At 47.4% G+C, this 15,342-nt stretch overlaps 1 protein-coding gene across 5 annotated transcripts in view; it reads left to right on the forward strand.

Moving 5' to 3' along the window:
• Positions 1 to 11,943: 11,943 nt before the first annotated feature.
• Positions 11,944 to 15,342, forward strand: part of LOC126481546 (neurexin-1) — a 2,075,559-nt gene continuing 2,072,160 nt past the window's right edge. For all 5 annotated transcript variants that reach the window (XM_050105375.1, XM_050105377.1, XM_050105378.1 and 2 more), the window contains exon 1: positions 11,944 to 12,568. In XM_050105375.1, the coding sequence (XP_049961332.1) occupies positions 11,975 to 12,568 (594 nt within the window). In that variant the 5' untranslated portion in view covers positions 11,944 to 11,974. The remainder of the gene's footprint in view (positions 12,569 to 15,342) is intronic.

Genomic DNA, 15,342 nt, shown 5'->3' on the forward strand with positions numbered 1-15,342 from the left:
ATCCGTTAAAGCCATGCGGTTAAGATGCCTGTCATCTCGACTGCTAGTGATACGAGGCCGTTGGGATCCAGCACGGCGTTCCGTATTACCCTGCTGAACTCACCGATTCCATATTCTGCTAACAGTCATTGGATCTGGACCAACGCGAGCAGCAACGTCGCGATACGATAAAGCCCAATCGCGATAGGCTACAATCCGACCTTTATCAAAGTCGGAAACGTGATGATACGCGTTTCCCTCCTTACACGAGGCATCACACCAACGTTTCACCAGGCAACGCCGTTCAGCTGCTGTTTGTGTATGAGAAATCGGTTGGAAATCTTCCTCATGTCAGCACGTTGTAGGTGTCGCCACCGGCACCAACCTTGTGTGAATGCTCTGAAAAGCTAATCATTTGCATATCACAGCATCTTCTTCCCGTCGGTTAAATTTCGCGTCTGTAGCACGTCATCTTCGTGGTGTAGCAATTTTAAAGGCCAGTAGTGTGTTTTTTCTTGTCAGAAATAATTCACCACTTTTTCCGAATATGTAGCGATTTCCGAGTATGCGGTTAGACGCAACTTAAATTACTGGGAATGTAACTACCAGCAGTCATATTCATAATCTTGCGTGTCACAATTATGTATCTGTGATCGTATTCTCAACAACAGTAGACAGAGATGAAAGATCTCTGTCGTAATATTTGTAGACTGTAGCAATATGTACGAAACATTTTCATTCATGATATGCATGTTATAAACTTCGACGAACTGCAGGAGCTCTCGAAAATGCGTTTTTTCAATTTTGTTTTTAAGACCCAAATCGTTGACATATCATATAGGGAAGTGGGCTACTTAATCATTTGGATCTCTAGGAGCGAGTTATAACCACATTCTGTTTATCTTCTTATCCTTTGAAACTCTCAGAATCAATGTTTCGGGTGTTTCTGCAGATGTATTAGTACAATGTGGTACTTCACACTATTCCTAACCCATTTTCCGAAACGTAAAATCCAAATCACGAGGACATAATGTGGCATTTACGACAATCTGCAGAATACAGTCAAATACGATATCGTTATAATGCATCCATGGAAACATGCGGTCAGGGCAACTGTAAAAATTTCTATGCATTTCAGCTGAGAATCATGGAAATGGATATACTGCGCCTGATACTGTTAAGGAGGAGGCAAGGGTGATGAAGGCGGGTACGTCAGCTCGGTGGAATGCGGTACCACGCGTTATGGCAACGTAAACGCAATTTTCGGCACTTGGAAGAATTGCACGCCGGTGACGTCTGCTAGCCGCTTTGTGTTCGTGGCGCAGTGCGTATGCGCGGATCTGCGGCCGCTTGCTTCTGATTGGCTTGCGCGACGCGAACCGACAACAGCGCTTTAGTTCTCTAGACCCGAACGGTATCGCTTCCGAAATGCATACTGAATAACGCAGGGGCTCCAATTCGAGTACTAGACGGTTCGGTGGTCGTGAGTACCGAAACGATCGGCACAATGGCGGTAAGATAGAGAATAGGCACCCTGGAAAGGCGCATGAGTGGAAATCGAAGGGGCATCACGAAGTGATTCAGCGTGCCTTTAACGCGTGTTTCGAATTCCACATTAGACTGTAGCTGCCCCTTTCACAGTACGATTACTGGGATAGGTTTACGACACGCAAGTAGCCCAAGTGGCGTGCAACTGAAGCACTTGCATTCTGCTGTCAAGCCGCATGAATAATTGTTATAATTATTCTTTTCTGTTATCGTCAGCGGTAATCCACTTGCGGGATGGGACAATCTGCACGCTCTGGACAGTGCTATACGAGAAAACGTGGGACGGTGTCACGCGAAATATATACGAGGGGCGTTCATTACGAAATGCAACACATTCTTTCGCGTCCAGTTTCAGTTGAAAAAATGCGTAATTTCTTGTGGCACATCGTGGAATATTTCCGCTTCAGTCCCTCTAGATTCATGAAGTACCGATAGGCAGCAGAGCCATATGTAGCCTTCAAAATGGCGTCAGTAACGAAGGTGTGTTCCAAGCAAAGGGCTGTCATCGAGTTTCTTCTGACGGTAAAGCAGGGCTTCGCATAAATTCATAGGTGATTGCAGAATGTCTGTGGAGACCTGGAAGTGGACAAAAGCACGCTGAGTCGTTGAGCGAGAAATTTTCCATTATCGCAACAAGGTCGCAGCAAACTTGTTCGATCTCCACTGTGCCGCTGTGACTCCTGCAATGCAAGAACATGCAGACACTCTCATTCGAAGTGATGAGCAGATAAGAATCGAACTCCTCAATGGACACCTCTGTTGGTAGTGCTGACTCACTTGTCCAACAGTTGGGGAACTCAAAGCATGTGCCCATTGGATTCCTTGCCGTCTCACACAGGACCATAAAGAGCAACAAAGGACCATCTGTGCACTCTGCAGGAAGTAGTATGTACATCACGGGAAGAATATTGATGTGACGAGACATTGGATCCGACATACTCCAAGTAAGATGGTGGCGGGCCGTCGCTTTGAATAGAGGTTACGTTGAAAAATACTTTTTTGGAACCAGAAGAGAAGACTATAAAGAGCAACAAAGGCCCATGTGTGGACTGTGCCTGAAGTAGTATATACATCACTTGGAGATTATTGATGTGACGAGACACTGGATCCGACATCCTCCCAGTAAGGACGCAGCGGGCCGTCACTTTGAATGGAGGCTACGTTGAAAAATAGGATTTTGCAACCAGAGGAGAAGACTATAAAGAGCAACAAAGGCCCATGTGTGGACTGTGCCTGAAGTAGTACGTACATCACTGGGAGATTATTGATGTGACGAGACATTGGATCCGACATCCTCCCAGTAAGGTGCCAGCGGGCTGTCACTTTGAATGGAGGTTACGTTGAAAAATACTTTTTTGGAACCAGAAGAGAAGACTATAAAGAGCAACAAAGGCCCATGTGTGGACTGTGCCTGAAGTAGTATATACATCACTTGGAGATTATTGATGTGACGAGACACTGGATCCGACATCCTCCCAGTAAGGACGCAGCGGGCCGTCACTTTGAATGGAGGTTACGTTGAAAAATAGGATTTTGCAACCAGAGGAGAAGACTATAAAGAGCAACAAAGGCCCATGTGTGGACTGTGCCTGAAGTAGTACGTACATCACTGGGAGATTATTGATGTGACGAGACATTGGATCCGACATCCTCCCAGTAAGGTGCCAGCGGGCTGTCACTTTGAATGGAGGTTACGTTGAAAAATACTTTTTTGGAACCAGAAGAGAAGACTATAAAGAGCAACAAAGGCCCATGTGTGGACTGTGCCTGAAGTAGTATATACATCACTTGGAGATTATTGATGTGACGAGACACTGGATCCGACATCCTCCCAGTAAGGACGCAGCAGGCCGCCACTTTCAATGGAGGTTACGTTGAAAAATAGGATTTTGCAACCAGAGGAGAAGACTATAAAGAGCAACAAAGGCCCATGTGTGGACTGTGCCTGAAGTAGTACGTACATCACTGGGAGATTATTGATGTGACGAGACATTGGATCCGACATCCTCCCAGTAAGGTGGCAGCGGGCTGTCACTTTGTATGGAGGTTACGTTGAAAAATACTTTTTTGGAACCAGAAGAGAAGACTATAAAGAGCAACAAAGGCCCATGTGTGGACTGTGCCTGAAGTAGTATATACATCACTTGGAGATTATTGATGTGACGAGACACTGGATCCGACATCCTCCCAGTAAGGACGCAGCGGGCCGTCACTTTGAATGGAGGCTACGTTGAAAAATAGGATTTTGCAACCAGAGGAGAAGACTATAAAGAGCAACAAAGGCCCATGTGTGGACTGTGCCTGAAGTAGTATATACATCACTTGGAGATTATTGATGTGACGAGACACTGGATCCGACATCCTCCCAGTAAGGACGCAGCGGGCCGTCACTTTCAATGGAGGTTACGTTGAAAAATAGGATTTTGCAACCAGAGGAGAAGACTATAAAGAGCAACAAAGGCCCATGTGTGGACTGTGCCTGAAGTAGTATGTACATCACGGGAAGAACATTGATGTGACGAGACATTGGATCCGACATACTCCAAGTAAGATGGGGGCGGGCCGTCGCTTTGAATATAGGTTACGTTGAAAAATACTTTTTTGGAACCAGAAGAGAAGACTATAAAGAGCAACAAAGGCCCATGTGTGGACTGTGCCTGAAGTAGTACGTACATCACTGGGAGATTATTGAAGTGACGAGACATAGGATCCGACATCCTCCCAGTAAGGTGCCAGCGGGCTGTCACTTTGAATGGAGGTTACGTTAAAAAATACTTTTTTGGAACCAGAAGAGAAGACTATAAAGAGCAACAAAGGCCCATGTGTGGACTGTGCCTGAAGTAGTATATACATCACTTGGAGATTATTGATGTGACGAGACACTGGATCCGACATCCTCCCAGTAAGGACGCAGCGGGCCGTCACTTTGAATGGAGGTTATGTTGAAAAATAGGATTTTGCAACCAGAGGAGAAGACTATAAAGAGCAACAAAGGCCCATGTGTGGACTGTGCCTGAAGTAGTATGTACATCACGGGAAGAATATTGATGTGACGAGACATTGGATCCGACATACTCCAAGTAAGATGGTGGCGGGCCGTCGCTTTGAATAGAGGTTACATTGAAAAATAGGATTTTGCAACCAGAGGAGAAGACTATAAAGAGCAACAAAGGCCCATGTGTGGACTGTGCCTGAAGTAGTACGTACATCACTGGGAGATTATTGATGTGACGAGACATTGGATCCGACATCCTCCCAGTAAGGTGGCAGCGGGCTGTCACTTTGTATGGAGGTTACGTTGAAAAATACTTTTTTGGAACCAGAAGAGAAGACTATAAAGAGCAACAAAGGCCCATGTGTGGACTGTGCCTGAAGTAGTACGTACATCACTTGGAGATTATTGATGTGACGAGACATTGGATCTGACATCCTCCCAGTAAGGACGCAGCGGGCCGTCACTTTGAATGGAGGTTACGTTGAAAAATACTTTTTTGGAACCAGAAGAGAAGACAATAAAGAGCAACAAAGGCCCATGTGTGGACTGTGCCTGAAGTAGTATATACATCACTTGGAGATTATTGATGTGACGAGACACTGGATCCGACATCCTCCCAGTAAGGACGCAGCGGGCTGTCACTTTGAATGGAGGTTACGTTGAAAAATAGGATTTTGCAACCAGAGGAGAAGACTACAAAGAGCAAAAAAGGCCCATGTGTGGACTGTGCCTGAAGTAGTACGTACATCACTGGGAGATTATTGATGTGACGATACATTGGATCTGACATCCTCCCAGTAAGGTGGCAGCGGGCCATCACTTTGAATAGAGGTTACGTTGATAAATAGGATTTTGCAACCAGAAGAGAAGACTATAAAGAGCAACAAAGGCCCATATGTGGAGTGTGCTTTAAGTAGTACGTACATCACTTGGAGATTATTGATGTGACGATACATTGGATCCGATATTCTCCCACTAGGGTGGCAGTGGGCTGTCACTTTGAATGGAGGTTACGTTGGAAAATACTTTTTTGCAACAAGAAGAGAAGACTATAAATAGCCACAAAGGCCCATGTGTGGACTGTGCCTGAAGTAGTATATACATCACTTGGAGATTATTGATGTGACGAGACACTGGATCCGACATCCTCCCAGTAAGGACGCAGCGGGCCGTCACTTTGACTGGAGGTTACGTTGACAAATAGGATTTTGCAACCAGAGGAGAAGACTATAAAGAGCAACAAAGGCCCATGTGTGGACTGTGCCTGAAGTAGTATATACATCACTTGGAGATTATTGATGTGACGAGACACTGGATCCGACATCCTCCCAGTAAGGACGCAGCGGGCCGTCACTTTCAATGGAGGTTACGTTGAAAAATAGGATTTTGCAACCAGAGGAGAAGACTATAAAGAGCAACAAAGGCCCATGTGTGGACTGTGCCTGAAGTAGTATGTACATCACGGGAAGAATATTGATGTGACGAGACATTGGATCCGACATACTCCAAGTAAGATGGGGGCGGGCCGTCGCTTTGAATATAGGTTACGTTGAAAAATACTTTTTTGGAACCAGAAGAGAAGACTATAAAGAGCAACAAAGGCCCATGTGTGGACTGTGCCTGAAGTAGTACGTACATCACTGGGAGATTATTGAAGTGACGAGACATTGGATCCGACATCCTCCCAGTAAGGTGCCAGCGGGCTGTCACTTTGAATGGAGGTTACGTTAAAAAATACTTTTTTGGAACCAGAAGAAAAGACTATAAAGAGCAACAAAGGCCCATGTGTGGACTGTGCCTGAAGTAGTATATACATCACTTGGAGATTATTGATGTGACGAGACACCGGATCCGACATCCTCCCAATAAGGACGCAGCGGGCCGTCACTTTGAATGGAGGTTACGTTGAAAAATAGGATTTTGCAACCAGAGGAGAAGACTATAAAGAGCAACAAAGGCCCATGTGTGGACTGTGCCTGAAGTAGTACGTACATCACCGGAAGATTATTGATGTGACGAGACATTGGATCCGACATCCTCCCAGTAAGGTGCCAGCGGGCTGTCACTTTGAATGGAGGTTACGTTGAAAAATACTTTTTTGGAACCAGAAGAGAAGACTATAAAGAGCAACAAAGGCCCATGTGTGGACTGTGCCTGAAGTAGTATATACATCACTTGGAGATTATTGATGTGACGAGACACTGGATCCGACATCCTCCCAGTAAGGACGCAGCGGGCTGTCACTTTCAATGGAGCTTAGGTTGAAAAATAGGATTTTGCAACCAGAGGAGAAGACTATAAAGAGCAACAAAGGCCCATGTGTGGACTGTGCCTGAAGTAGTATGTACATCACGGGAAGAATATTGATGTGACGAGACATTGGATCCGACATACTCCAAGTAAGATGGTGGCGGGCCGTCGCTTTGAATAGAGGTTACATTGAAAAATAGGATTTTGCAACCAGAGGAGAAGACTATAAAGAGCAACAAAATCTCATGTGTGGACTGTGCCTGAAGTAGTACGTACATCACTGGGAGATTATTGATGTGACGAGACATTGGATCCGACATCCTCCCAGTAAGGTGGCAGCGGGCTGTCACTTTGTATGGAGGTTACGTTGAAAAATACTTTTTTGGAACCAGAAGAGAAGACTATAAAGAGCAACAAAGGCCCATGTGTGGACTGTGCCTGAAGTAGTATATACATCACTTGGAGATTATTGATGTGACGAGACACTGGATCCGACATCCTCCCAGTAAGGACGCAGCGGGCCGTCACTTTGACTGGAGGTTACGTTGAAAAATAGGATTTTGCAACCAGAGGAGAAGACTATAAAGAGCAACAAAGGCCCATGTGTGGACTGTGCCTGAAGTAGTACGTACATCACTGGGAGATTATTGATGTGACGAGACATTGGATCCGAAATCCTCCCAGTAAGGTGGCAGGGGGCTGTCACTTTGAATGAAGGTTACGTTGAAAAATACTTTTTTGCAACCAGAAGAGAGGACTATAAAGAGCAACAAAGGCCCATGTGTGGACTGTGCCTGAAGTAGTACGTACATCACTGGGAGTTTTCGATGTGACGAGACATTGGGTCCTACGTCCTCCTAGTAAGGTGGCGGTGGGCTGTCACTTCGAGCAGAGGTTACGTTGAAAAATAAGATTTTGCAACCAGAAGAGAAGACCATAAAGAGCAACCAAGGACCATCTGTACTCTGAGCCTGAAGTAGTACTTTCATCACTGGGAAATTACTGATGTGACGAGACATTGGATCCAACGTCCTCCCAGTGAGGTGGCGGCGGGCCATCACTTTGAATGGAGGTTACGTTGAAAAATACTTTTTTGCAACCAGAAGAGAAGACTATAAAGAGCAACAAAGGCCCATGTGTGGACTGTGCCTGAAGTAGTACGTACATCACTGGGAGGTTATTGATGTGACGATACATTGGATCCGACATCCTCCCAGTAAGGTGGCAGCGGGCCGTCACTTTGAATGGAGGTTACGTTGAAAAATAGGATTTTGCAATCAGAAGAGAAGACCATAAAGAGCAACAAAGGCCCATGTGTGGACTGTGCCTGAAGTAGTACGTACATCACTGGGAGTTTTCGATGTGGCGAGACATTGGGTCCTACGTCCTGCTAGTAAGGTGGCGGTGGGCTGTCACTTCGAGCAGAGGTTACGTTGAAAAATAAGATTTTGCAACCAGAAGAGAAGACCATAAAGAGCAACGAAGGACCATCTGTACTCTGTGCCTGAAGTAGTACGTACATCACTGGGAGATTACTGATGTGACGAGACATTGGATCCAACGTCCTCCCAGTAAGGTGGCGGCGGGCCATCACTTTGAATGGAGGTTACGTTGAAAAATACTTTTTTGCAACCAGAAGAGAAGACTATAAAGAGCAACAAAGGCCCATGTGTGGACTGTGCCTGAAGTAGTACGTACATCACTGGGAGGTTATTGATGTGACGATACATTGGATCCGACATCCACCCAGTAAGGTGGCAGCGGGCTGACACTTTGAATGGAGGTTACGTTGAAAAATAGGATTTTGCAATCAGAAGAGAAGACCATAAAGAGCAACAAAGGCCCATGTGTGGACTGTGCCTGAAGTAGTACGTACATCACTGGGAGTTTTCGATGTGACGAGACATTGGGTCCTACGTCCTCCCAGTAAGGTGGCAGTGGGCTGTCACTTTGAGCAGAGGTTACGTTGAAAAATAAGATTTTGCAACCAGAAGAGAAGACCATAAAGAGCAACGAAGGACCATCTGTACTATCTGCCTGAAGTAGTACGTACATCACTGGGAGATTACTGATGTGACGAGACATTGGATCTGACGTCCTCCCAGTAAGGTGGCGGCGTGCCGTCGCTTTGGATGGAGGTTACGTTGAAAAGTAGGATTTTGGATCAAGGTGAGTGATAAATAATATGGTGTATTTGAATTGTGCATTAAACCAACTGGCTTTCAAAAAAATAAACTTGTTGGGTTAGTTATTGAAGCCGCTTCTACATACCAAAGCAGTCAAAAGTTAAGTGATACGAGGCGCTATTAAACGGGTGATCACTACGTAGATGTCTACATCTACATTTATACTCCGCACGCCATCCAACGGTGTGTGGCTGAGGGCACTTTACGTGTCACTGTCAGTACCTCCCTTTCCTGTCCAGTCGCGTATGGTTCGCGGTAAGAACGACTGCCGGAATGCCTCCGTGCGTGCTCGAATCTCTCTAATTTTATATTCGTGATCTCCTCGGGAGGTATAAGTAGGGGGGAGCAATAGATTCGATACCTCATCCAGAAACGCACCTTCTCTAAACCTGGACAGCAAGCTACACCGCGATGCAGAGCGCCTCTCCTGCAGAGTCTGCCACTTGAGTTTGTTATACATCTCCGTAACGCTATCACGCTTACCAAATAACCCTGTGACCAAACGCGCCAGTCTTCTTTGGATCTTCTCTATCTCCTCCGTCAACCCGATCTGGTACGGATCCCACACTGATGAGCAATACTCGAGTATAGGTCGAACGAGTGTTTTGTAAGCCACCTCCTTTGTTGATGGACTACATTTTCTAAGGGCTCTCCCAATGAATCTCAACCTCGTACCCGCCTTACCAATTTTATATGATCATTCCACTTCAAATCGTTCCGTACGCATACTCCCAGATATTTTACAGAAGTAACTGCTACCAGTGTTTGTTCCGCTATCGTATAGTCATACAATAAAGGATTCTTCATTCTATGTTTTCGCAATACATTACATTTGTCTATGTTAAGGTTCAGTTGCCACTCCCTGCACCAAGTGCCTATCCGCTGCAGATCTTCCTGCATTTCGCTACAATTTTCTAATGCTGCAACTTCTCTGTATACTACAGCATCATCTGCGAAAAGCCGCATGGAACTTCCGACACTAGCTACTAGGTGATTTATATATATTGTGAAAAGCAATGGTCCCACAACACTCCCCTGTGGCACGCCAGAGGTTACTTTAACGTCTGTAGACGTCTCTCCATTGAGATCAACATGCTGTGTTCTGTTTGCTAAAAACTCTTCAATCCAGCCACACAGCTGGTCTGATATTCCGTAGTCTCTTACTTTGTTTATGAGGCGACAGTGCGGCTGTATCGAACGCCTTCAGGAAGTCAAGGAATATAGCATCTACCTGGGAGCCTGTATCTAATATTTTCTGGGTCTCACGAACAAATAAAGCGAGTTGGGTCTCACACGATCGCTGTTTCCGGAATCCATATTGATTCCTACAGAGTAGATTCTTGGTTTCCAGGAACGACATGATACGCGAGCAAGAAACATGTTCTAAAATTCTACAACAGATCGACGTCAGAGATATAGGCCTATAGTTTTGTGCATCTGCTCGACGACCCTTCTTGAAGAGTGGGACTACCTGTGCTCTTTTCCAATCATTTGGAACCTTCCGTTCCTTTAGAGAACTGCGGTACACGGCTGTAAGAAGGGGGGCAAGTTCTTTCGCGTACTCTGTGTAGAATCGTATTGGTATCCCGTCAGGTCCAGTGGACTTTCATCTGTTGAGTGATTCCAGTTGCTTTTCTGTTCCTTGGACACTTATTTCGATGTCAGCCATTTTTCCGTTTGTGCGAGGATTTAGAGAGGGAACTGCAGTGCGGTCTTACTCTGTGAAACAGCTTTGGAAAAAGGTGTTTAGTATTTCAGCTTTACGCGTATCATCCTCTGTTTCAATGCCATCATCATCCCGGAGTGTCTGGATATGCTATTTCGAGTCACTTGCTGATTTAACGTAAGAGCAGAACTTCTTAGGATTTTCTGTCAAGTCGGTACATAGAATTTTACTTTCAAATTCACTGAACGCCACACGCATAGCCCTCCTTACGCTAACTTTGACATCGTTTAGCTTCTGTTTGTCTGAAAGGTTTTGGCTGCGTTGAAACTTGCAGTGAAGCTCTCTTTGCTTTCGCAGTAGTTTACTAACTTTGTTGTTGAACCACGGTGGGTTTTCCCCGTCCCTCATAGTTCTACTCGGCACGTACGTGTCTAAAACGCATTTTACGATTGCTTTGAAGTTTTTCCATAAACACTCAACATTGTCAGTGTCGGAACAGAAATTTTCGTTTTGATCTGATAGGTAGTCTGAAATCTGCCTTCTATTACTCTTGCTAAACAGATAAACCTTACTCGCTTTTTTTATATTCCTATTAACTTCCATATTCAGGGATGGTGCAACGGCCTTATGATCACTGATTCCCTGTTCTGCACTTACAGAGCCGAAAAGTTCGGGTCTCTTTGTTATCAGTAGGTCCAAGATGTTATCTCCACGAGTCGGTTCTCTGTTTAATAGCTCGAGGTAATTTTCGGATAGTGCACTCAGTATAATGTCACTCGATTCTCTGTCCCTACCAGCCGTACTAAACATCTGAGAGTCCCAGTCTATATCTGGCAAATTGAAATCTCCACCTAAGACTATAACATGCTTAGAAAATTTATGTGAAATGTATTCCAGATTTTCTCTCAGTTGTTCTGCCACTAATGCTGCTTAGTCGGGAGGTCGGTAAAAGGAGCCAACTATTAACATAGCTCGGTGATCACTACGTTTTGGCTCAAGGGTGTACGTCTTAGAATGTCATAAAAGCTAGTGACGAGCATTCGCCGAAACAGCTCGGCAGAGGAGAAGTAAAATACTTAAAACATTTGCGGCGCCGTGCGGACACCGCTCCGCCGGCGCGCTGCGAGGAGTAAGCGGAGGCGGCGCTGGCGTCGGCGTCGGCGGACTGCGGGCGTCGCCGCAGCGCGTCTCTGGCGTCGAGCTGCGAGCGGGCGCCCCCGCAGCAGTGGGGTCGGCCGCCAGTGCGCCGGCGGCCGCGAGCATGTAAAGAGCGAGGGAGGCGCGCGCGCGTGTGTGAGTGTGTGAGAGAGCCCGAGAGCGAGCTAGCTGGTAGGCAGGGCCGGGCCAGGCATGCGGCGGGCGCTGGCGGCGTGGTGCGTGGCGGCGGCGCTGTGGGCGGCGGCGCGCGCCTTCGTGCTCGAGGGCTCGCAGACGTCGTACGCGCAGTTCCGCAAGTGGAACGCCGGCCTCAACGGCACGCTCGAGCTCGAGTTCAAGACGGACCAGCCGAACGGCCTGCTGCTGTACACGGACGACGGCGGCACCTACGACTTCTTCGAGATCAAGCTGGTGGAGGGCGCGCTGCGGCTGCGCTACAACCTGGGCGGCGGCGCGCAGATCCTGACGGTGGGCCGCGACCTCAACGACGGCCACTGGCACAAGGTGGCGGTGCGCCGCAGCGGAGAGCTCACCTCGCTCACCGTGGACGGCGCGACGCAGGCGCGCGCCTCGCGCGGCTCCGACTTCCGCTTCGGCTCGCTCGAGTCCAACTCGGACGTCTTCATCGGCGGCATGCCCGCCTGGTACAGCTCCAAGCTGACGCTGCTCGCGCTGCCCAGCGTCATCTTCGAGCCGCGCTTCGGCGGGGCCGTGCGCAACCTCGTGTACGCCGACGAGGAGGCGACGGCGCCGCGCCGCCAGGAGATGAAGATGAAGGACTTCAAGGTGGGTGGCGGCGCCCACACCCCGCTCCCCCTGACTGCTCGCCTGCCGCGAGGCCCGCGCCGAGCGTCGCCAATCGATTCGCGTGGCGAGTTCACGCGTTAGAGGCTGAACCGGCTTTCTACCCCGCTACAGTGTCAGCTCTTCCGATAGGTAGTTACTTTACAGCGACGGCCTGCCGACGTGATCCGTAGCGGCTTCCGATCGAGTCGGTACGCCGGCTGTCTCTTTCTCTTTAGTTAAATACAGCCGGTGCGTAACTGCTCGGTGGGGGCAATATCTCTGCTTCTTCTTCGCCGGAACGGAAAGTCACTCGGTGCACATTAGACGCCATCAGTTGAAGGGAGTATTCATCTCGCAGTCTCCCAGCAAGTTTATAAAAACGGTAAAGCGTTATACGTGCGAACGGTATGGGAGGAAAGACCGCGGCGGTAAGCGCATTTCGAGAGTCGGCATATTTATTTTTTGAACACTCGCGCTTCGACAACAGTGCATGCGAGTGTGTCACGTATTTGAAATAAGAGAGAACCACTTCCTAGAAACAGGTTTATTAAACCATGACCGTCCTTTTGATTTGAAAATCTTCTTCTTCCGAACATCTGATACCTACTATAAAGATTATGGCATTGTGTATGGAACAAAGATAATATCATTATAATAAGCAAAATTACAGTAAATGTTTTAAAAAAAATTGGAGAAAGATACGTAAAATCACATTATCTATAGTCAACGTGGAATTCGTTGACTCTGTCTAGTAGATATGGTGCATTTAATCACAATTTCAATAAATTATATAAAAGTAGTAACAGTCGACTGTAGGGCTTTAAAACTTTAATTTTTTTTTCCAAAATATCACACATTTGACGCAGTATACAACATTTACTATCCGACTTGAAAGATTTAAATATCAAACGTGACATCAGATCCTATACAGAGTAATAATGTGACGTTCAGAGATAGTAACAAGCGCCAACTGGCTGAAGAGTGGCGCTCCAGTGGAGCTCCAATGATCATCGGATTTGATTCCCCTGGTACATATTATTAACAGAATTATCGTATCAATTAAATAGTTGGAATGAGGGAGAGAAGAGGGCGTAAAAAAAAGGTGTCTTTAAAGTCATACGGCTTATAAAGAGACCGTCGAAAGCACGGTGAAAGACTAATAAACCTGTATGTTGCAATTGATTGGCTGTTACTTCTAATCCATTGAAGCTTCGGCGTATTTATTTGAGTAACCGTAAAGCGTTTCGTGAAACTGGTTTAAGGAGAGACGTGGTGGGCGGCACGCGCGGCGTCTTCTGTCTGAAAATCCGCTGCCGCTGGGCAGCCACGTTTGCAGGCGTTTCTGCAGCGCAGAGCTACGCGGAACACAAGTCTGCCGAGGCCCGCGTGCCGTCCCACTTTACTCGCTTTACTTATTAACTGCTACGATCGCAGATGTGCCTGCCTGCCGTACACCGAATGGCCAAAGGTCGTGGGAAGGCGCCATGACAGTAGTCGGCCGGAGGCGACTGAGGGCCGCGCGGTGAGTCTGTCCCCGTAATGCCGCGGCAGGAAGAAACGGAAACTACGCGCCACTCTGAAACGGGCGACGGTGTGAGACCGCGCGGCTGCCGCCACGTCGCCCCCGGCGGTCCACGCGTGTCGCAGCGCTGCCGGCGTCCCTCTCGCCACAGACCTGAGGAAGCGGGCTCTCGCCTCAGCTCCGGTCAGCTACCAGTCCTACACCTGGCCACGTCCGGCGCCTGCGCCACCCACCCCGTCAGCAGCTGGCTGCTCGCTCGTAGCGGCTACACGCGCGCCGTGCGCCGTACCTAGCAGCAGCGAACGGAACGTCTCCAAATGGCGCGAGCTTTCCCCAGGCTTTTGGCCAGTCAGCTTACTGCAACTACGCTCGAGTCTCCTGCATGGCGGTTACCGACCTGGAGACAAACTCGTGAGAAACAGATTTACCGAAAGGGACGGCGGCGCAACTAGGGCGCCCGGCGAAAACTCCCGTCGGCTGATTTCAGTGCGCATCAGGAACTTTTCCCTTCTGATCACACCTCACTCACTGTATAGAAACTTCATTATGCCAGAAAACTGCAGTGAGTTTGGTTCTCTTCCGATCACTCGAGATCGAATATGATCTTCTGTTGTTTCATCGACATTTTAACTTCGGCAGGTAACGGCTTGTTGGGTGACTATATTTGGAACACGCGACGACTTTCTTTGTCATTAGTCTGAAAATCATACAGCCGTATCAGAACGCGTAGAAATAGTGTCTGCGTCTGCGCCGTCAGAGAAATTATCTTTCTGGATCTTCACTCTCTGGTATTCTGACACACGCCCTCCACTTTAACGATTCGACCACATACTTCGTAGCACTGATTCACTGACTCGACGCTTGCTTCGTTTCATTCTTAGACGCATAGACATTTTATCTGTGACTGACGTTCTTTAGCATTTTGTCCGGGAAACGTGCCGCAAATATGAAGATGTATTCGACAGTGTCGTTTAAAGTCGCATTCGCTTCTTAGCGTTTCATCGAAATATCAGTACGGGACCGTCCACGATGATGACTTGTCTCGTTCACTTGTCAGCCGTTTCACTCTCGTAAAGACCGCAATGACCTTCGATTGTTGTAAAAATAGCTTCTCTGTTCCTTTCCTGCAAGAAATCAGTATGCTCGGTTATTTTATGCACACGATTGATGTTATGTCGTTTTCTACGATAGTATGTCGGTACTTAAGTGTTGCTCGGCGGAGCGACACTTCATCGGCCTCGGAAGTGTGCTT

This window comes from Schistocerca serialis, chromosome 5 (assembly GCF_023864345.2).
Source record: "Schistocerca serialis cubense isolate TAMUIC-IGC-003099 chromosome 5, iqSchSeri2.2, whole genome shotgun sequence".
Lineage (NCBI taxonomy): Eukaryota > Metazoa > Arthropoda > Insecta > Orthoptera > Acrididae > Schistocerca > Schistocerca serialis.